Source organism: Labrus mixtus, chromosome 5, assembly GCF_963584025.1.
Source record: "Labrus mixtus chromosome 5, fLabMix1.1, whole genome shotgun sequence".
Taxonomy (NCBI): domain Eukaryota; kingdom Metazoa; phylum Chordata; class Actinopteri; order Labriformes; family Labridae; genus Labrus; species Labrus mixtus.
The window spans coordinates 12,731,378-12,754,451 of NC_083616.1; the positions used below are offsets into that span (position 1 = coordinate 12,731,378).

A 23,074-nucleotide genomic window follows, 5' to 3' on the forward strand; every position below is an offset into this window, starting at 1 on the left:
AGATTCTGTATAAATACAGATTCTGAAAGCGTGGGACAAGATTTTCAATGTCAAAGGGTTCTGATTTCTGTTAGTATAGTCTCACAGTGTTACAGGGGGTGAAGGATATATAGTCTGTTTGTAAGGAATAAACTGCCTTGCATCACTACACATGAGCGCTCTTTTGACAGGGATTTATCTTTATATTATTATCTATGAACAGATGTCTAATTACAGCCAGCTGATAATTCCCAGATGCTGTTTATCAACTCATACTTACTTCTTGCTTGTCAAGTGGCTATTTGGACAGTGCACAAAAAAGAACCTCCAGGAAAGGAAGTCGTGGCTTAAGAGATCCTCAGTTATATAAACAAAAGCCCCTCAAAACATTTGCCATGGCCTCCAGGGGCTAAATCTTTCTCAGATGACAGCCAATGGGTTTCAAGTTTAATCACTAACAAGCATCAACACTTGAGTCTTCAGCTCCCCAAGCAATATTTCCCCACTGATACTTTTAGCTTTTATTGGAAAAACCTTCTTATCAAGGAGACATTGTAGCAACATTATACTTTTTAAAAGACTGTCAATGGAAAGCACTCCTGAAAATGAAACTGTCACTTTCACCCTTGCCATCTTATATTGAGGTGCAAAGTGACAAGCCGGCCCTTCATCAATCTTGTTAACCTTTCTACAAAATCTTCCAAAAAGAAACACATTGACCTGCCCCGAGAGGGAGACATTTACATCCAAGCTCCTGAGCTCTGACTGTGCAGCCAGTCACATCACTGAAAAATCTAACATGGCCTAATTGTGTCAAATCTATTTTAACCCAGCCTCTTTTTTCTATGATGGCTTCACCGCTTCACAGGCTCATGGTCACTGCACCCATCCTTCACCTCGACTGATGAAAGTTGGCACCGCACTGCCGATACAGCATCAGTGCTCTCAGCGTGAGACGCCCAAACGTTCCTGCTTTTAGTGAGTCTTTGGCCTCCTGTTCTTCTGTTCTAGCACCACTCTGCCATTCCAGCCCATCAACGTTGACAATGTCAGGACAAATGCACTTAGAATTGACAGTTGTAGGAATGACGCAGAAGCAAAACGGTTTGGAATATGTCAAGTAAATATCCAAATGGAGAGGTCACACAGAGGACTGGAATCTTTCTTGGAACATCCAGTGAAGGGCAGGAAAGGGAGGTCGTCTTGTCAGATACTAAATGCCATGAAAATGTCAGAGCGATGTCCCTGCCTCCCCAAAGGTCTTCTCTAACAAAGGCCTTTTGCTCAATCTGATGTTTGTGAGCAATGCAAGTTTGTTTACGGTAAAAGAAAATCCCTGAAACCTAATGAGATTTCAGATAACCAGACAGAGAATGGCACCAACCTGTTCAATGGAGATCCATTGTTCTGTGTTCCACAAATAGACTGTTTTAACACACTTAACCTTAAGGCTCAATACTGAATCTCAAGATCCCAGTGGTATCCAGGAGATTTTGAGTGCACATGCTGCAGCCACAGGGTTTGTGAATGCACATACGTGATTTGCCATTTCTAAGAGCTTTGTAAAAATGTACATTTTTGATTGGTGTGAGGAAAAACCAAGGCCTACATCTGATGGAGCCTCCTCGAAGGTAAAATGGAAGTGACTGTATCATGAAATGATACATTTTTGTCTTATTAAAAGCCATGGACCCTGTGTCCGTGAAGACTGTTGGGGCGAAACATTTAATATGAAGAAAACAATCTTCAGCCTGTGAAAGAGTTCAGAAACAGAAAGAATACCAAACGTTCAATTCAGTTCCTCCAGTTTTATGCTGCTTCAAGCTGAATCGTAATTGTTGTCAGGCTATTCCCATTAACTAGATACAAGAAAATGATGTTCATGTCTGTAACTGTTTTTAATGGGATAATACATATAGAGAAATACATGTTGTACTTCCGTCACAGGCTTGTCCCTGTACATTTTGAGCTCATTATCTGCTGAAAAGGTCATTGAAGAGTTTACACCATGTGACAGTTTGAGACGTTAATGGGGAACATGTTGCTTTAGCTTGAATAATTAAGTCTAAGAGTCTTGGGATAAATAATGAAAGACCAGTGCCTATAAAAAAACATATTCCTGGTTAAAAAGAAAACAAAAAGAAAGATTAAATCGTAGTTAAACTAAGAATTACTTTGTTTTATCAGAGCCAACAGAGAAAGAGGTCAAATTTAACAACACGTCATAATAAATATGGCCTACGTTATGTTTTATTGTGATTCAGTGTGCATTCTGTTATGTTGGAATTTCTCTGTGGGCTTTATCCACAGCAAAATGGTTGAAGTACAGTAAGATTCCTTCTTTGTATTCTCTTATCAAGAATCTTCCATTTCTTACCATACAGAAAGACTTCCTAGATGTGAAGAAAAAAATCCAACTCTATGTAGATAAAACGTGGCCAATTTCCTCTTTCTATTATCCCATTAGGAAAGAGGATACAATGGAATCCAATATTCTGTCAGGTCTTGCAAACTAAGCATATACTGTATTTCCTCCCAACCTAAAACTTTTGAATTTTAATAGTAGCTTTAGATGCCCGTAGATGGTGGGCAAATGTGCATAGGGGATACTAAAATACAATCATATCAGCAGCATGGGCACAGAGATTTAAACAGCACTTAAAGAAATACAGGGCAAACTCAGTGAAGCATAGTACCCTTTATGTGTGTGCAGACAAAAGAGTGTGAATATGTAGATTCTAGATTATGACGCCTGTGAAGAAGCAGCTGATATGCTAAATTCTTCAAAGCTGTCACGATTAATTTGGTCCCCCATATCACACTGTCCTATTTTCTCTCTTAGTCCAGTTCCAGGTCAGTGGTCACAAGTCACACCTAATTCAGGTCATCTTCTAATCCGATAATTATTTTTTTGTGCTGTTTGCAACAGTCCGTCTCTGCTATCTGAAACGTCTACAGTACATTGAAAAAAAAGCTGTGGAAAGTCTTTGGAAATTTGATTTATTGCAGTTTTTTTTAAAGCAGCAAACACGAGATAAGGGAATTAAGGTGAATTTTAAAATGTCATATATAACTGTAAATCATACAAATTTAACAGGTCACATTATAACATATTCATGATGAAAATATGGGTGACATACTGATGGTCCATATGTTCATATGTTATCTTTGACATTTGAAGCTCTAAAATCTTTCTACTGTCTGACATTTATACTTCCAGACTGTTACTGTGAATTATGAGTTCTGACTCTGGTGAAGAAGTTGACATTTCAATTAGCATTATTTCATTTTCTTATTTCATGTGTCTGTGTAAATAATAATGAAGAATAATTTCACTGCACTGTGTTGAAGAGTCATGTTTTTGTGTTCGATTATAAGAAATGTATATTTACAGTTTGGAAATACTTTTAGTGTGAACATGTGTATGGATGTCATCTAGATCTATAGAGATGACATTAACATTTGCAAACACACTAACTAACTTATATATATAGCAAAATAAATAAAATTATATAACAAAGACAAGTTTACATTCTGTAGAGTGATCATTTGTTGTAATCCTTATAGCACACTCTGCTGGTGAAAGAGAACTGCTATTGTAATACAATGGAACTTCAATTAAATCATATTTGACTGGTGAATAAATCTAGTAATATCGGCGCATATCTGCGATAAAATTAGCAGATACCGATACCAATATACTTAAATCAGCCTATATCATCAGCTGGCCGATAAATCGTTTGGGCTCTTAGTTTTAACCCATTTAATAAAATAAGATAAGATAAGATAAGATTTTATTCATCCCAAAAACGGGGAAATTTACATTGTTACAGAAAAATAAAAATATTAAAAATAAAGATACAAAATATAGATCAGCTGAGAGCTGCAGTTTTAACAAATGTAATCAGAATATTCAGTGGTAAGAACACTATCAGAACACTAATCTTGAATAAACTGTCCGATATCAATATAAATAAAATAACTGAAGACAAAAAGATACTGAGAATGTAGGACACAATTAGGAGGTTTACCTTCAGTTCCACAGGATCTGAAGTGACATTTTAATTATATGACTGACAAAGATAAATCAGGTTCTAGATGACTGCCGTCCTCTGTGGTCTCGCTTTTGTAATGAAGCTCTGGTTGCATTCATTCTTTCAAAATTGAGAGGCATTATTTCAGAATACTATATATGCACTCAGAGGAAGATTATATTCAAAAGGATGTTTCTGTATGATAATGTAGCGATATTTCCTTGACTACCCATTATAGCAAACACAGAAGAGAAGCACAAAACACCCTCAATGCACTCCTCAGGGAATGGATAAAATGTACATTAAGGCAGATGCTAATGATGTGCATTTAAGGGTGGGATGCATTGTAATTTGAATAAATAACTGTAAGGTTTTACGATTTATTCTATTCTATAATGATACTCTACTGTGGGTTTAATGGATCATAAAGTAAATGCTTTAAAGGACTTCCACAGCTTCAGGAATCATAATCAGTACTTTAATATTTGGCAAATTTCCATTGTAATGGACAATCAAGCTAAAGCAATCACTGCACTGAATTAGACTGTGGGGAAAACAATCTGAATACTGGGCACCAGTCAAAGACAGGATATTTCTGTTGAGCTGCACTATGATCATAGATTTTTAACAGTACTGCTTTATGAACTGGACTACCAATAATATAATCATGAGAGTGCTGCTGACCAGGCATGATCAGTGAGTCGATACAGAAATTAAAGTCTGCAATAATGAAGGAGGAAAGGAGCCGGGCCAAGAATGAGAAACTAAAAGAGCTCCATCTTTCCATCCCCGCCCTTTTCACACACACACACACACATACATACACCCAAATGCACAGTCTCACACAAAGGCAGGGAAATCACGTTACCAAGCATAAAAATTTCCCACCTGCTGAAGTTGGTTCCTCACCATCTGCCGCTGTTGAGACACAGAGGAGGACAAGAGGGATGAGGGGGAGGGAAGGAGAAACATTATATTAGCTTCATGTCACAGTATTCAGTGCTGCAGCTGCATATACAGTAACACTGCTGATTCAGCTGTATTCTTAATCACACTGTGCACTAGCATTGTGTGCAGTAACATTTGACATGTTTGCATCACATAGATTATAGAACATTCATCCAGACACACCTGCTACCTGTAGGGTGCTGCATCCTGCCAGCAGAAATGCTCCACGCTGTTTCTATGGAGCGTGAACCTGGCACTGTGTCACAGCCCATCCCCCATTCATACACTGGAATGATGTTATGTCTTGGTCGCTGGCCTTTGGCTAATATGTGTTCATCATTCTGGACCAATGTAGGATTAGACCCCGTGGCATACATACTTGTTTGCTGCATGCCTGCTTCCTATAAGCCCCCAGTCGGGCTCTGTAGCTGAGATTTGGCCTGTCTGCCATCATTACCACAACCATTTAACTCCATCATCACTTGTAAAATTGCCCTGAAAATGTGGCCTGAAGCCGGATACAGCTCTAGAGGCAAAAGGCCGAGGGTACTAGATGCATTGGATGACAAATAAAATCGACATTACCGCTGGGGAGGATCAGTAATGTGTTACATTTGGAAGCACTCATTGGATTGATGGATGAACAAACATCAATGTATTGGGATTTGGTGCTCTGAAGTCCACATTAAATATGCATGTCTGTTATTTCTCAATAGCTAATGATACTGCCTTGCAAAGAGGCAGCTTAATTAAAGTATGATTTACTGTCATGCACATGTTTCCTCTCACAGCTTTGAATGCTAATTCCATATTAGCATATGTAGAGGGTTAAGGCCACATAGATCATGAGGCAAATAGCGAGACAGTTACGGATGGCAGAATTTGTTTGCAGCTGCAAATGGACCGAAATCCATCTTCGAAAAACTAATCAAGCCTCATTTCTAGGCATAACGCAGAGAAACATACACAGAGTAGATTCATCTGTTCTTCCCAAACCAAATAGTTGTTCTCTGTCAGTCTTCCCTTGTGGTGTTTTTGGACGTGAGAATAAAACCACTCCACAAAGTGCTCTCAGAGGGTTTTAAAAACATTTATATTGCCAATCTAGTTTAATGTGGTGCTTTAATTCTGTGGGGTCTACATTCATGTTCGGTGAGAAAAGCTGAGCTGACTGTTTTGACAAACTTAGGAAACCTCTAAAACAAATGATTTCCACTCAGACAGCAGCCATGATTCTTTTTCTCAGCAGCTGCGAACCGAAGGGGGAAAATGATTCACTGAGACACCATTGTGATGAACATACAGAATTAAAGAGTGAACCGCAGCCTTTCAAAAGTGCCTTAAATGTGAGCGAAAGCTCAAATTGAAGTCACGGGCAGCCAAAGCCGAGCACTTTCCCAACCTCTCATCTGTCTGCCAGTGAAAGCTCTCCTTTGTGATTTCCCATGCACACGGGCCAGTGTGTAATCCCAAAACCAAGCACATTCCACGCTTCACTTACTCGACTGCGGTTTTTCCTTCTGCCATTTCCTCTCTAGCTTACCATAGGGGTCAAGCCGCACACATGCAAGCCCACATACAAATACTGTATACAGAGTTCACACACAATTACACACCCACAAAGAAGAAAAACACATCAACAAGCGCCTACGAGGGCAGACAACTATTCACACCCACGTACAAATAAACATGTGGAAATGATAGAGATACATAAAAGGAAGGTTTTTAGTGGTTTATCCAAGTATTAAAGTGAAAAATCAAATGAGAGCAAAATATATCGACTGTTAGTTGTAAGTGTACCACGCTGGGGGTCTTCAACTGTTTATGTTCCCTAGTTCAGTCATAACACCCCCATGCAAGTTGCATCAATTTTTCACATGAAAAATTACCATCCTTATCTCACACTGATATAATATCGCTACATTTATATGATGAATAGATATTCATTTGGAAAGAGTGTTTTCTTCTACTTAATCAGTGAAACTTAATACTTGTAAGCGCACAGTGGGGAACACTTTCTGTGTAAATGTCTTACTGCTAGACAGTTGCAGACTGGCTTAATCTCCCACACACGCATGCGGTGTGTAGGAGGTAAAGCCGTAGTGTTAGCATGACTAAATGAGACACTCAAAGGATCTATGTTTACACTTTTCTCACAAGTACAGTTTTGGTGTATGGAGATTTTTTTAGCTGTCTTCTCAAGGAAACGAAAAGAAGCGATACTGTGATGTTTAAAAGCAAAAATATCGATTGAAAGTCAAAAAAGGTGGTTGGATGTGTGAAGGTTCATGTCCTATTTTGTAACCACAAATATCTCATGAGCTGACCCACATACATTTCAACACGGAGCAGGCATATTTTGTTTTTGGAGATGTTGAAAGATTCATATGCTTTCTTGGAAGACACACAGAAGTAACTTATTTTGTTCTTTTGGCTGAGGACTCAAACATTGCAATATAATTTGATTGCAATGTTTTGGTTTTTTTAAGTGTTTTTAAGGAAGTCAAGAACCCATTCATGGTTGTTTTGTTCATATCGTATATAGTCATGTACATAGTAAATCTCACAGGGGGATGCTGAGAGCAAGCTGTTCTGTGAATTCATACGTTCCTTAACGGATGCCACAAATGTTCTGGTAGTTATGCTTTCTATATTGTGTAACATACCCACAGAAGAAGAAAGAAAATCAAAGGCATTGTAAGGGCTTTGATTCAGTGGGCTATGCTTGTATTTGAAAGTTACACCTTGTAATTAAGAGACAAAAAAAAGCTGCTTGTTTCAACCATATCCTGATTAGATGGCTGCCAACATGAACCTCTTTTAAGGCGCATTCACACTAGGCCCAGTTGTCCTGAACCATGCCGAAGCACGATTAACCCCCCATGCCCATTCCACCACTGGCCTGCACTCACACTGCTGCAGGACTATCGGGGCCTGAGCACTGTTACCTCTTGTACATAAAGTCGTAATACAACACATGCATGGCTTTACGTAATTATGAAGCGAGCTTAGTTTACAAGACAGACAGACTCGAAAAAAATTAAAGGCATGCACGGTTGAGTCCGCATCCACACATCAAAACAACAGAGAATATGACAGCTACTTTACTGATTTTGTGTCTTCTTTGAGTCTTTTAAGTCAGATACAGCCATAACACTCCAGGATTTCTCGATGATGGAAGGCTGTCCAAGTTGTGTGACCATGCTTGTGCTCGTGCATGAATTGTACCGAGCCTATAAGCACAGCACACCTCTTCCAAGCGTGCCAGGGCTAAGGAAGTGTTCCATGCTTGAGCACAGATCAGAGCATGAATCAGAGCACTCACACTAATCAAACAAAATGGTATTGATTGCCTAATAATATAGTCATAATATTATAATAACAAGAGACCAATATAGTCATCAGACAGACAGACACATTTTTTACTTTCTGTACAACTCAAACTTCCCTCATGGTTATACCTCATAGACAGCACTAACAAACTTGTTAAACATGGAAGGTTCTGGAGATGTCTATGTTAAATTGCACCTCCTCCTGCCCGTGATGAGACTTCTTCCTGGGACATACACAGTTGGTTTAATCTGACTGACAGCCGGGAGGCAGTAATAGCCATCCATAATCTAAATGGGAAGCAGGCAGCTTGTCCAGCACGGGGGCGATATGACCTCAAGGTGTTCAGAGGAGATAGAGAGAGCACGGGACCAGCTAGTACCTAAACTCTTGAAAACACACACACAACACACACACATACAGCACAGAGCAGGAAGGACATGTATGTAGTAAAAGTCACATATACTGTAGATGTAACTTGACAGGTTTGGGTTTTACAAAATGCTGTTTGTTTATACAGTGTGGTTGATTTAGAATGCCTTGTTACATCAATGACCTGTTTTGCATGCACACACTTACCCAATCACTCAGTATTCATTATATCAAATCAATAACAAAATATGGATTTAAAATACATTTAAAACAACAATAGCGCCAACAAAATTGACATCTTGACCTCAGTGACCTCAGTCTTATAAAACCAATTTTTACAAAAACAATGTAAAGTGTATAACACAGATTAATTATTCCCTCTATAGACTGCTTTTCTTTAAACCTTAACTATCAGATAATTACATGAACATTCAGCAGTTAGAACTCAACTCATTCGTTCAGTTTTATAAAGTGTAAAATCAGGTGTACACTGCTGCATTCAAGGCCACACAAGATGAACCCGAGTTCTGAATCAAATTCTAATACATGGATTTTTGTGGCAGTGGATGCTGCCAAGACAGACAAACACAATCATGAACAACTTTGCTCATTTGAACAAGCGTGCATCTTTATTGGAAATGTGTCGAGGATATTCAGTGACACAAAATTACAAAATACTTTTTACCTTCAAACAGGGGAATAATGGAGTTCCACTTTCTATTAACAGTTTATCATCTCTATTAGGATATCGAATAGAGAACAAAACAAAAACCTGACATTTTGCCTCATAAAGTATTTCAACTACCATCACAATACATTAAGTTATTTTAGTTAATCCAACCAGTGGCCAAAAGTAAGGCTCAGCTGTTTCAGTTGTGGATATAAAGAGGATTTGCTCAGCCAGCTAAAAACTCAATGTGTACTTCAGTAAAATATGAAATAATAAATCTGATCTCGCTACAAACATAATGACATGTCATATACATGGCTGTGAAACGTCATTTTTAAACCAAGTTGACTACAAGACCTCTGGTAATGCATCACCAAAGAAGGTGAGATTTACAGAAAAGATGGTCGATGTGATATTCCTGAGGTGCCAAAGGGAATGTCATTCAGTGAGTAAGAGTGTGAAATGCATTTTGATCACCTCTGATAAACCATGTGACAGTATCACAGGCTGACAGACACCTTAGACAAAAAAAACACATTAGAGAGACTTATGGAGCTGTGGTTCAAAGTGAAACTTATTATCTAGTATGTGTTACATGGGTATCATAGGAATAAATTAAAAAAACGTTGGTACAAGACATAGATAGAATATAAGAACACTTTTATATACCTAACAAAATACTTTCTGTGTAGGACTCTCCCCAATAAAGTGTTTCATCTGCTCTGTAGTTGTGTTCACTTTAATGTGGCTAAATCTATTTAAACAAGCAAACGCTGAGCCGTACCTAAATTCTTGACAGCTGTGAGATTTGTAGTAAATAATAGAAGTGTGAGTGATTTTTCCTGGCAGTGGATACAGACCGTAAAATGCTCCTTTTCTCTAAGAATCACGGGTACAGACACCACAAGATTTTGAGTTCACAGATTGGATTGGACAGTTGATAAAATAGTGAAAGGACAGTAAGGTGGAGATATGAGATGTAAGAGATGGAGTGAAAAATAAGACCCTGGTCAGCATTGGGAAGGGTTAAATATAATCTATTCAGATGTTAGATTGTTCGCCCATTTTCATCAGGCAGGAAAATTAGTTATTAAAAATTAGAATAGCCAATTCAGTGTAGAGCGATGAAGTAAATGTTGCATACTCTTGACCATTTAACCCTCTTCACAGTTCTACTTCTTAGCTTTAACAGTAACCCTAAATATAACCCTGGCTTTCACAAAAATCAAATTGTCCTGGGCGAGAGGGCAACCCAACGATTGAGAATATGTAATTACAAAAAAAACTATCAGACTGCTTCATGCTGTATTGTTTGATGGCATTCACCTGTTAGTATTTTGTACATCTGAGACATTTTGTTTGAATGTGTAGCTAATTCCAAGAACAGGCCCTTCCTTCATTTGCCCTTATATAAAATACATTAATATATAAAACTAAGATTTTCGCTTTTTAATCGTATCCGACCTTTAAACCCACCAGCTATCATCTGACAAAGACATAGCCTCAGGGAGCAACAGACCAATTTTCATGGCTTCTAATGTGGACAGCGGTTAGTACTTCCAAGACTTACTTTTCCCAGTGTTGTCATTGTTATAAGTCATATGACCACCAAAACTGCTGGATTTCAAAGACCGTTAGCTGCACTTGCATGCAGACGTCTGTTTACAGAAGCTATTTAAAGCTAATTCGCCGCTGGACGTTAGCTGATGGGTTCCAAATGACTTTACGGTGGATACATTATGGCACTTGGATGGAAACAAGTATGCTAGCAATTAGGGCTGGGAATCTTTCGGTGTCTCACAATTCGATTCGATTCTTGTTGGTCAAGATTCAGAATCACTTTTCGATTCAAAATGATTCTGGATCCATGGATTCAAACACTATATTCAAATACATTTTTGAATGAGTACATACTTCAGGATCTACTCCAGTCATCTGTGAGACTGGCTGATTTTCTTGTTGCTCTATTTGGCATTCTACTGAGTTACAGAGCTAGCTTTAGCACTTTAGTCATGGAGTGACTGATTAGCCCAAAAAGAAAAATATAATAATAAACAATTAAAAAAAAAAAAAAAACGATTTTTGGAAGACATGAATCGATTTAAAATCTTAGAAGAGAAGAATCTCAATTTTTACATAAATCTAATTTGTTTCCCACCTCTACTAGCAATACCAACCAGAACACTTGCAGTACACATCATGCATTTGAACTGAAATTGTAGTTTTTGTGTTTCATGGCTCATTCTTGCCAAACATACAATAAAACAACAAACACAACAACTCAACTACCCGATGGTGATAGCTAGATGACTTTCCAACACAATGACTCTGTAAAGCTCATCACTCCAGCTTTCAGGGCCGGTCGGACTAGGACAAAGTCAAAACAATCTGGGTAATGGATCTTACTCCCATTCCGCAGTGTAGCATCAAAAGTGACAGTCAGCCATCACTGCTAACGCTGGCAGCCCTGACACCACTCTGTGGGCCTGACAAATCCTGTTTGTGTCCGTCAAGTGTCTCGAGATATGAATCTCAAGTAGGAAAAAAAAAAACTTTTTGTTTGGAGTTTTACTGTTTCTTTTGGCAGTGAGTGGCAGATATGAGCCTCTTAAATCAAGAAACAATAGTTTGAGAAAAACAGAATCCATAAAATTATCACACACAGCAGTTTAATTTGCCAGAGAACTGCTTTTAATTACTGCATGACTCAAGTAGCGGTTTGAGCTGTTCCATGTGTTTTCAGCTATAATCAAGTGGTTTTAATTATAACAATTAACTTGCAGGAGCAGCAGAAAAAGAATGTCATGAAGGTTAGTTAAAGCAGTTAAAATTGTAATTCGACATATGAGTTACCATAGATATGTCACACTGTTAAGGAAATCAGCATTTGTACACACACACACACACACACACACAGCTTTCATTCCATTTGTATCAAGTGGTCAGAACACATTTCAGACTTATCTTTTTTTTTGGAGCTGAATCCAGCTGGTGATGATTTTTCTCAAAATTTGCATCACCTCATTATTGTTATTTTTCTGACAGTAAAATAAAAACAGTGTCTCCAAGGTTTATTTTTTTTTTGCAAATGAGGATTGAGCTGCTGCACAGTTCAACATATGGCAATCTGTGTTCATGTGAGATATTAGCACAACAGATTTCACCTTTTTTTGCACATACACACACACACACGCACACACACACACACACACACACACACACACACACACACACACACACACACACACACACACACACACACACACACACACACACACACACACACACACACACACCTAAATGCACACACTTTCACTCTCCAACCCCAAGCAGATGTTCACCGGTTGTCTATCTCCCACATAGCTTCACCCTTAAAGTGTTTGTTCCATCATAGCTGAGCTTATTAACATTAAATCCTCCTGCTATGGAGTGGGTGGCTAAGTGTGAAATGACTCACAGACACAATACCAACAATAATTAGAGAGGCATTGTTGATGCTCCTCCAGCTAATGACAAGGAAGTGCACTCGCATACTGTACCCATTTTTATCAAGGGAAGTGGCAAACAATATGGGTGTAAGTAAACAACTCATCCATCCTCATTTATCTGCTCTGTCAGCTGAGCAGAAGTGCAGGCTAAAGTCCTCCATTAGCAACTGGCTCTTTAACATGTGCAAGAGAAAGGGGAGTGTGCTATCGACGGTTAACACACCATTACAACCTGTTTTAAGTCAGTGACTATACATGAAAGTGGGATTATTGTGAAAACAGGCCTACACTATCTATCTATATATATATATATATATATATATATATATATAGATAGTGTATTATTGCATTTATCAAAATGTTATTGCATTTATTGTGTGGCAGACTGAGGTTTGGTGTACAATAACAAGTGATTTTAATTTAGAGCTTATTTCCTAATGTAGTGGTGACATTACTGTCAAAATGGTTCATAATGGGAGCAAGTTTTGCTCAACAAAGCAGTGATTGATGATGTGTGTTTGAGAACTCTAATTATCCTTGATTATATTTCAAACCTGTGCTGTAATAAGAGTAATGAAGTGAACACACTGGGGAAAATCTTAAATAAGTCCGTGCTATAGTTTGTGAAATGCTGTAGCAACTTTATTCTTCTTACAGCATGGGTTAGATCAAACAGACATGTAAACGACTGCTCTTTTTCTTCTTCCTGAAATGCATTCACAAAAAATATGATTAATAAAACCAATGTATGGGGCGCTGGTGGCGCAGTGGTTAGTGCGTGCGCCCCATGTATGGAGGCTGTAGTCCTCAACGCGGGCGGCCCAGGTCCGGCCTGTGGCTCCTTTCCCGCATGTCATTCCCCACTCTCTCTCTCCCTGATTTCTATCTATTAAAGGCACAAAAAGCCCAAAAATAAATCTTAAACAATGTGTTATTGTTTTACTCCTCACCATGTTCTAGTTTAATTTGCATGTAAATGAAGAATAACATCTAAAGATGGAAGGTTGTCCAAATATATTCAATATGAATCTTTGTTGGCACCTTAAAGGGAGAATGTGCAACTTTTTGATCCAGTAGATGTCGCCCTTGAGCACCAGTATGAAACCATCACAAACTGCTCTTTGGCGACACCTGAAGCCTTAGCCCTTCTCTACCTCCAACCCGCCTGGCGTTTGCACAAAGGAGTTCGGACAACTACAAAGCCAGAAGGACTCACAGTTCTCACTCATTGTAGACAGTCATGACTCACAGATACATTTACATAGGACACTTGATACATTTTGTTCATGTGTATTTGGAGATTTTATTTTATTATGGACATATGAAGGGGTATTGCAGATTGGCTCAGGTTATAAATTCTGTGTTGTATGATTTTACTTTCTTCATTCCTTCCCCTATACAAATAAACATCAAGTAATTCCTTACATCTGTTTGACTCTTAAGCATTGATAAAAACCTTGTTTGTACCTCAGACAAACAAAAGAAACCATACAACTGTTTATTGTACAATATCACTGCACTGTACTGTCTGATGTGATTGCTTGTGTAGGGGATGTTCAGTCAAATAGAGCATCAAATTGCTATTCCAAGCATAACATCAAGAAAAAAGCGATTGGCTCAGACTGTCGGAGGGGAAGTGTTTTTGTGGTGTGGTCAATACACAGAGCAGATACATCCAGTACCAGATTCATACTGTGTTTTTGAAGCACAATCGATTTGTTTTCCAAAGTCTGCTCTTAAGTGTCAGTGTGCAAACCAAGTGTCAGCAAATGATACATGTTCTCAATAGTGCTATGGACAGTATTGATTGTCTATACCCTATAGGAGGCTGCATCAAGAATACAGAAGTGGAGAAAATTGACATTTATTCCTGTCGACAAAAATGCAAACCCTGATACTGGAAATAGCGATTGCCAAAATGTCAGAGATTTGATAGATTCCCCTGGCAACACATGATCATGTATACAATCCAGTCTGATGAATGAACTCTTCGTTTACACATTAATTTTAGGCTTTCTTCCAGTAATAATTCCTAACTGGATAACAGTCGTTGCACTGTTTAATGAGCAACAACCAGATGCCTGTCAAAGAGGCAGACATGCGTGGCAGTGGAGCAAGTGATTCTTTTCATCTGAGATGTTGCTGCCATGCCGTGCTTAATGCTACGTTTAATTTTAGTTGAAACAATGCAGACAACAACAATCTTATGAGCATACTTTGTTGTAGATGTTAGCCTCTTAAGGGGCCAAGGACAAAGAGTTTGCTGCAGTTGTAAGCTGTTAATATTGTTTCCTTGTATTTTTGAAAACCACAAACTGTATGGATTGATGCTATTGCTAAATAAATAAATGACATTATACATGTAAGCAAAATCAAGCAGTCATTATATATAAATGCCCTATTACTTCATTTTATGTGGTCAGATCAAAACCTAAGCCTCTCTAGTTTAGCTTGTTGTGTTTTTTTTTTAAATAGCAAATATGTGTGTAGAATCACAGTGGATATATACACAGACGGTCTCCACTAGGGCAAATGTATATTTATTTGATCTGTTTCCAAATGAATAATGCAAGCAGGGATTATAACTGCAACAGTGCCAACAAGAAGAAAAATGGGGGGGAGTAGTAGAGGAGAAGAAAGAAGCCGACTAAAGCAGTACAAACAAGGACTGTTCGCCTCCATATGAGACGGCTCGCCACCATCTTAAAGAAAAAGTTCACACCAAAACAAAAACGCTGCCATCATTACCTTCACCCTCACGTATGCAATTTTAATCGAATCGAATGCAAATTGAATCGAATCCCATCAAGTTGTGTGTGACCAACAATCAAAAGCAAATAAGCTCCCACAGTGCTCAAGCACACTGACCCCATTATGTTGCACAAGCTGTTTCCTGAAATTTTATGGTAATTTTCTGCCCCTTAAGTATCACAAACCACTGTTTACTTTAATTACCTGAGATGGGACTCCAAAGGTTAACTCCTTTTGTGTTGTAAAGCAGAGTAAAGTACAGCTTTACTGATATTGTTTGGGTTTTTCTTTCTTTTTATTGGGGGGGGGGGGGGGGGGGGGGGGGGGGGGATGTAAAAGGATGTAAAACAGGAATTCTTTATCTCCTTTCAACACATTTGATATTACACTGTGGTATTCAAACATGCTCCAGGTTTATCATCCATTGCAAAGAAGGCTGCTGGGCTTTGGATGCACTTAAAGCACACATGTTGCAGAGTGGCCATCTGTTATACAGTGTGATGCATAAGTGGGGACATTTTTAAAGGGAACTACCTTTACACTTAATTTTCGCTATAGATTTGCTTTGTTTCTTATAGCACTTTCCTAAGTTGGAGGCCACATATACTGCAGAAATAAAGGTGTATAAAGTTCATCTTCATCATAGCTTTAGGTCTGGGATGATGTGCTTTTGCCCAGTCCCGTTTTATCATGATTACTGGGTGCTGATTTGATTTGTATTGTGATTCTGAAGTGTGGCGATACAACGAGTATTGTGATTCAATAGTATTGACTATTGTGATTTTCGTTACCTTTTTAAACAAAAACAAAAATCAAACCAGGAAAGAAAAGAATATCGCGAGTAACATTTAAAAAAAACTATGCACATCACATCAACCAGTCCTTGCTTTTTATTATTTTTATTACTTTTTACATATTCACTTTCTATGTCGTCATCATCATCTGAAAAGCATCCGTCAGGGTCAGGGTTTCCCTGACAAGTCCCGCCCCCTCTCGTATATGATTGGTTCCCTGGAACAGCAACATTAGCGCCTTTCTGAACAGTATATGCTGAGGTGTTGCAGTGTTAGCGTCCTGAGCGGCTGAAGAAACACTAAACTAGCTCTCTGAACATTGTGAAAAATATGCTGGGTACAGGCATTAACTTTTAAATAACTGCACACTGATGATTATGCTCTCTCTTCATTGGGAACAGATCTGCAAAAAGATGAATGGGCTTACATAGCATGTAAGCTAACTACGGTTAATGCAAGTGGGCAAACAGTAATCAATGATCGCCTCAATAGCTCTCAGCTACAAGCGCATTCACTAAGCTGAATTGGATACAAAGACCACAATCCACTTTTGATGGAATATTGACTTCTGGGGGAAAAAATATAATAAAATCATCCCATAAAAATCCTGATACTTAAGTGCATTGGTTTTTTCCCACCCTTACTTTTTACTCCAATAAAGTCTTCAAAAGTTTGCCTTTAGTCTCACGCTGCAGAGATGTTTGGTGAAAGAAGTCACAGAAACCACATCCCTGTATAAGAACAGCTTGCAGTGTTCATAGAAGAAGAAGATGAAAGGAAGAAGTTTGTACTTCAGGGATGGGTTTGATATGAGTGTAAATCATCACTAAAACCTTCCTTTACATAGAAATACATTCAAATGTTTCTAAGTTAAATAATGTAAGGAAATCTCAATTGGAAAAAACACCATATATCCAGGCCAAATGATCTACTTCTTCCATTGTTCATCTTGTTCACCAAATGACAAAGACTCCAAACTTGAAAGAGTAAACTGAATCTTTGTTTCTTTGCCAAGTGTGTATCTGAAGTGTAATTTCTTCACATCAAAGGCAGAGAAGAGAAAACCCTGACTCATTCCACCGTATTCCACATTGTTGGTGTAGAAAGGGAGGAGGGGTGAAACTCTCACTCCTCCTAATTGGATGTAATAGCTAGAGGGAATAAGCTTGCTTTGGCCTCTGGGAGGGGGAAAGTGAGAAGAGAGAGGAGATATGTTTAGAAAGGGCTGAAAATGCTAAACATCCATGGGCGAGTAGAAAGACAGAGAGTGTGGTCCTGGTTAGTCTGACACATACACACAGCCTACTAACTGTTCAGAAACAGCTCTAAAAAGAAAGTGAATAAAGAAGGGGAAAAAATGAACACGGCGGACTGGAATTAAACACAGAAGAGATAGACCTTTCTAAAAGCAGAGAATCAAACACATAAAATGGCTTATGATAACAGAGAGCATGCTAGCTGCTGAGTCTGGGAAAGCTTTTGGGAGAACCCAGTCAACAGAGAAGAGATCTAGATCATCATTGCGTGGACATTTGAAGATGAGAGAAACCTTCGGTGCTCCTATGAAGTCAGCCACTAGCTGAGGGCAGTCCTTTAAACTTTACCCCTCACTGAGATCAACCGACTTTCACTGCTAGTGGAAGTGAGGCAGAAAAGGACAGTTTTAGTATTTTGAAAGGTCCAACCAGTAGGTCCCCTTGTTTCAAATGAGTCAGAATGTAAAGGCCCAGTCAGTCAGTTAAACATTTATGAAAAAGGACATTTCAGACTGAAGTCTTTTTTACTGCAGTGGAATTGCAGCAACTGCGGTTCCAAAGCTGTTAAAACATTTTGTGGAAAGTTTAATTTTGGTGTACTAAGAACATTAAGAGTTTATAAATTGCAATACAATCTATCTTAGAAGAGGTCAAAATGCTCCAGCAACACTTGTAGTAAGAAGATCAACTTTATTAACAAGTCAGGATGACCCTGATGAAGGCCACGAGCCGAAACGCGTCGGTCTAAATCGTTAATAAAGTTGATCTTCTCACTACATGTGTTGCTGGAGCATTTTGACCTCTTCTAAGCCTTTCACTCTTCATGCACCTTGTCAGTTGGTAAAGTTTGTGCCAGAAAATCCTCTTTTTCTCCAAGACAATCTATCTTGCAAGTCTAAACAACTTAAAGGAGATGGGTAGCATGGTTTGCATTCAGTCTCGAGACAATTGGTAAAAACTGTCTGGTTCCATGCTAGTAACGTTCACTTAGCACTTAAAGGTAGGAAGATTTGTGTTTAATGTTAAATTGGGGCTGAGCTAGGCTAGCTGTAGCCCTGCATTCCTGCAAAGCTAAGCAAACCGGCTATTAACTAAAGATTTGTATTTGATTTAATATATGGTGTTCATCTGCTCCTCAAATCCTCAGCAGAGCCATTCAGCATATTTCCCAAAACATCAAACTACTTTTTTTTTAACATTCTTTAAGTTCGTGGCAGAGAGGGCACATGTAGTCAGGACACCATTAAGCTTCCAGAACCGTTTATTTTGCCATGATGACACACAAACACATCTCCCCACTTTCTGGTGCATGCACACTGACTGATATGACCAGTGGAGAATACATTTGCAATGTGCTCTTTTAGGAAATAACCATATGCATCTGTTGTTGCACATGAAACAACGGTTTGTTTCAGCTCCATTACCTCCCCCACTGCCACACAATATGATGTAATCTCTGGGCAATCCTAACCAAAACCTACAACAGCCACGGCCTAGAATCAGCACACATAATAAGTATGGTGTGGTTGAGCTTTGGTCACTGTGAGGTTAGAGCCTTCACTCATTCATCATCCTCTTCTCAAAGGCTTGTGCACAGAAAGTCCTCTCTTTGGAGTCCTTGTCAGAAAAAAAAAAGTTCTGTAGCCACAAAAGCATCCAACCACAGCTCTCAAAGGAGTAAAGATTTTTCTTCCCAGCCAGAGGGGCTGAAACCACACATATGAGGGTAGGTACCCTATCCTCATATGTGTTGTTTCAGCCCAAACTATCTTCTCTTAGAAAAGCTTTTAATCGTTTAAAGCCACCTTCCCCTGCTCCTCTGACTTCATACTGGGAGTAAACCAAATGTACTCTTCACACTGTCTGTGCTGAGATGTATTCCCACAGGAGCCCAGAATTCTAGATAGCACTGTCAAGGCTACAGTGCATGCTGTGAGGTTAAGACCTCGGCTGTGCTCAGAGAAAGAAAGAACAGTGCAGCTTGAAGTGAGGGGTTAAATAAACTACAAACAACAAAAAGCCAAGCCAGCCTCTTTCTTTTTTCTTTATAGTAAAGGTCTCCTGCCTTGTTAGGAATAAGCTGGTCCCCTATCCCGCCCTCTATTGCTCTCATTACTGAGCATCCTGCCTCAGCCAGTCTAAGCTCCGCAGAGGTGCACAGAGGGCTTTTGTCCGAGGATAAGATCGATACATCTCCTCATCACGGGCCAGGGGCAGCGATAAGGCACTCAGCCCAGGGTCTGGAGGGTTCACAGGATTTGGCAGCCACCAGGGACCAAGAACTCTGGCTTCCCTGTAGTGAAACCATTACACATGTACAGTATGAACACCGCAGTCACTTCAAGGAGTACAAATATGTGATGGTTCCTAAAATATAGTGACATTTATGATGTGAAGATTTTAAGAGACTAGAAGGACTCTTATGTTAATTCTGCTGCCATGATAAATCACTATAAAACACAAAGGGATGCAGAAGCACCACCTAATAAAAATGCTACGGGGTTAATGAGTCACTCACTGCATCATGCCCTTCTCATGAATGTCTAATTCGCAGCTGTAAAAAAAAAAAAAAAAAAGGATTCGGGAAACCTTTGACAGCTAATCTTATGGGGCAAAGCCCAGGTAGTGAAGCGCTGCAGTAAGGCTCACAATACACTGTACCCGAGCATTTGACATCATACAGCGTCCTCCCATGACTCTAGGAAAATTAGTGGCCAGAAATGACTACTCTAATCAGCATCACAAACAAAAAAAACCTTTACAAACTATGAAAACTAAAGAGGTTATATACATGAAGAGTGATATTTAAAAAAAAATGAGCAGCATTCAAGTCTAAGACAAATTTCCCTATGGGGACAATAATGTGCATCGTATCGTATGGTATTAGATAGTGTCCTATCATCTCATATCAGACTGCTTAAGTCAGCATTGAGGTCCACGTTAAAAACATGATCCCTGTGCTCAGGGCCCTGTGTGTATGTGTCCTAATCTAACTGAGCTATCAATCACAGACGGGGGGGAAACAAAGCATTAAGGCCTCATATGATGGATTTGCATAATAGCATAATATGTATTAATGCATATCCATCCTCTTTTGAGTTCTTGCTAATTAAGAGTCAGCTAAGCATAAGTGATTTAGTAAACATTTCTCTGCAATCCATTATTATTATGCCGTTACATGAGCTATGACACTTTGGAAAAGAAGTGACATTCAATTAAAATTGTTTTATAATATATTATAGTTGTTTATGCAACCAGAGAGCAGTATTAGACAGGTTTGCCTTTTAGGTATATACAGCTGCATGACAGTAAAGAAAAAAAAATGTGATCCCTTATTTATCTACATGCTCACATGTAAGCAAAGACAAATCCACTGACAGAATCCGCTGGCAAGTATTGTTGTGTCTTGCACCATCCGTCTAAAGATTCTTGCAAAACTGGAACATGTCAAAAATCAAGCTGCGGTTTCTTAGAAAACAAACACATTAGGTATGGAGGGAGCTGCAATTATGGAATCCTTGCAGTATCTCCTGTTGAGTGGGAGCTACAGTACAGCTGACCCCCCACCCCAGCTCCAACATCCTCTGGACAGCCGATGTTACAGCTCGTGGCTCAAATCTCGTTTGCAACATGCCCCTCTCCCAGTCTCACTTCGCCCACCACATCGTTTCTCTGCACGCTCATTACAGATGCCCTAGTTTGCTTGTGAGCCAAGAGAGCCTTGCTAGCCTCATTACAAACTTGGAAACCTCCCATCTTTTGTACCTTTTTTTTCCAGACAAGATCTCCCACATTCATGCTCATGTCCCAGAGGTAGCATAAAAAAGATTCATCAAATATCTATAAAGAAGTGCAGCTCACATCTCACCTGAATCCTTTTTCATAGAAACCACTGAAGAATAAGGTGTCTGTGATGGAGTATGCCAGAGCAGATTAACAGAGGAAGAAAAAAAAAAAAGGGTGCTGAATTGGAAATGCATTTGACTTGAAAAAGTGTGCCACTGATTCACAGGATGAATGCATATTCATCAGCACATGAAGGCATTTGTGTGACCCTGTTCGTTAAATGTTTGCCTCATTAGCTCTCTTGTTGTCATGATGTTTTCCATGTGGCATTTTGGATGAAAGGAAAATTATTCCACACAAATACACTCTGAGCAACCAGCTGATTCTAAATGCACAAAGGATGCCCTAGTATGATGAGTTTAACTGTTCAGTCTTTTTACGGCGTGTGTGCTTGGGTGTAAGAGAAAAGGGGAAAAAACAGAGACAGAGACATTTTATAAACGCAGTAATCTAATAGACTTGAAATTAAAAACTGAAATTCCTTTGCCTTAAAGGAAACATTTTACGGAGTCACATTATACTGCAGATACTATTTTCTTCATGACGAGAATTAGTTGAGAAGACTCCTACTCTTCCACTACTTTGTTTTAGCTCAGTTGTTTACTTGTTGTCTGTTTGTGTATTGTTAACATTTTTTTCTGTTTGTTTTTTTTCTGGGTTTTTTAAATTGTTGTCCATTACTATGTCATGTTGTGAATTGTTTTCTGTTGGGACCCCTTGAAAACAAGATGGTACATCTCAAGGGACTTATCCTCTTAAATACATTCCAAATGTGAAAATACTTATTTCATCTCTCCATTAGTGAATGTCCATAGGATCATGTTTGTGCATGTGTGTGTATTTTAGCCTACAGTATGTGGGAGTGTAAAATTTAATTTCCCCCCACAGGATTAATAAAGTATATCTTCTTCTCCTTCATGTCTGCCTGATCTACGTACAGAGGCATGCTGTAGCAGGTAAGCTTATGAAGGGGAAACAACTAGAGTGAGTCATTCCAAACAACCATAATACAGCCCACGAAGCTCACTGAATATCAGCACATCTTGTCTGTTAAAACTGTACTAAAAGAAAAAAAAGAAGGAAGGCATGATGCCATGTCATTGGGGGTTATGTGACTGACATTTCCTTGGCTTAGAGGTGGGATTAAATGCAATCTCACTTGTTGGCATGCCAGATTCACGGTAAACCAAGCCTTTACTGGAACAGCCCTGTGCAAAAGCCCTCTTTTAAAATGCCAGGTCGTTTTTTGAAACATTGGCATCTGTATGGATTCTCTAAATGCTATATAAGCTAAGCTAACTGCTAACTAGCTCCCGCTACATATTGAAAGCAAATATGCGGAGTTAACCTAAATGATCAAACTGTTTGCAATATTGCCTGTATAGATTAATCTGAATGCTTCATCACTGGTTAATGACAGCTACATTCACAGTTAATCTAAAGAGAACATGTGGTTCATATGACCACGTATACAGCTGACTATGTACAACCTCTCACTGTCTCGCTGCAAAACATCTTTTAATGCCTTTATTTAAAGGTCGAACTGGCAATTTGAACAATGAAAATGTTACAGGGAAGCTGCGTGCAATAAATCTCTATTACACTG

The 23,074-nt window shown here is 38.9% G+C and overlaps 1 protein-coding gene across 1 annotated transcript in view; it reads right to left on the reverse strand.

Moving 5' to 3' along the window:
• LOC132974096 (EGF-like repeat and discoidin I-like domain-containing protein 3) overlaps positions 1–23,074 on the reverse strand; it is a 108,724-nt gene that overhangs the window by 75,406 nt on the left and 10,244 nt on the right. The window contains exon 2 of the mRNA XM_061037903.1: positions 4,902–4,931. Coding sequence (XP_060893886.1) covers positions 4,902–4,931 — 30 coding nt within the window. The remainder of the gene's footprint in view (positions 1–4,901; positions 4,932–23,074) is intronic.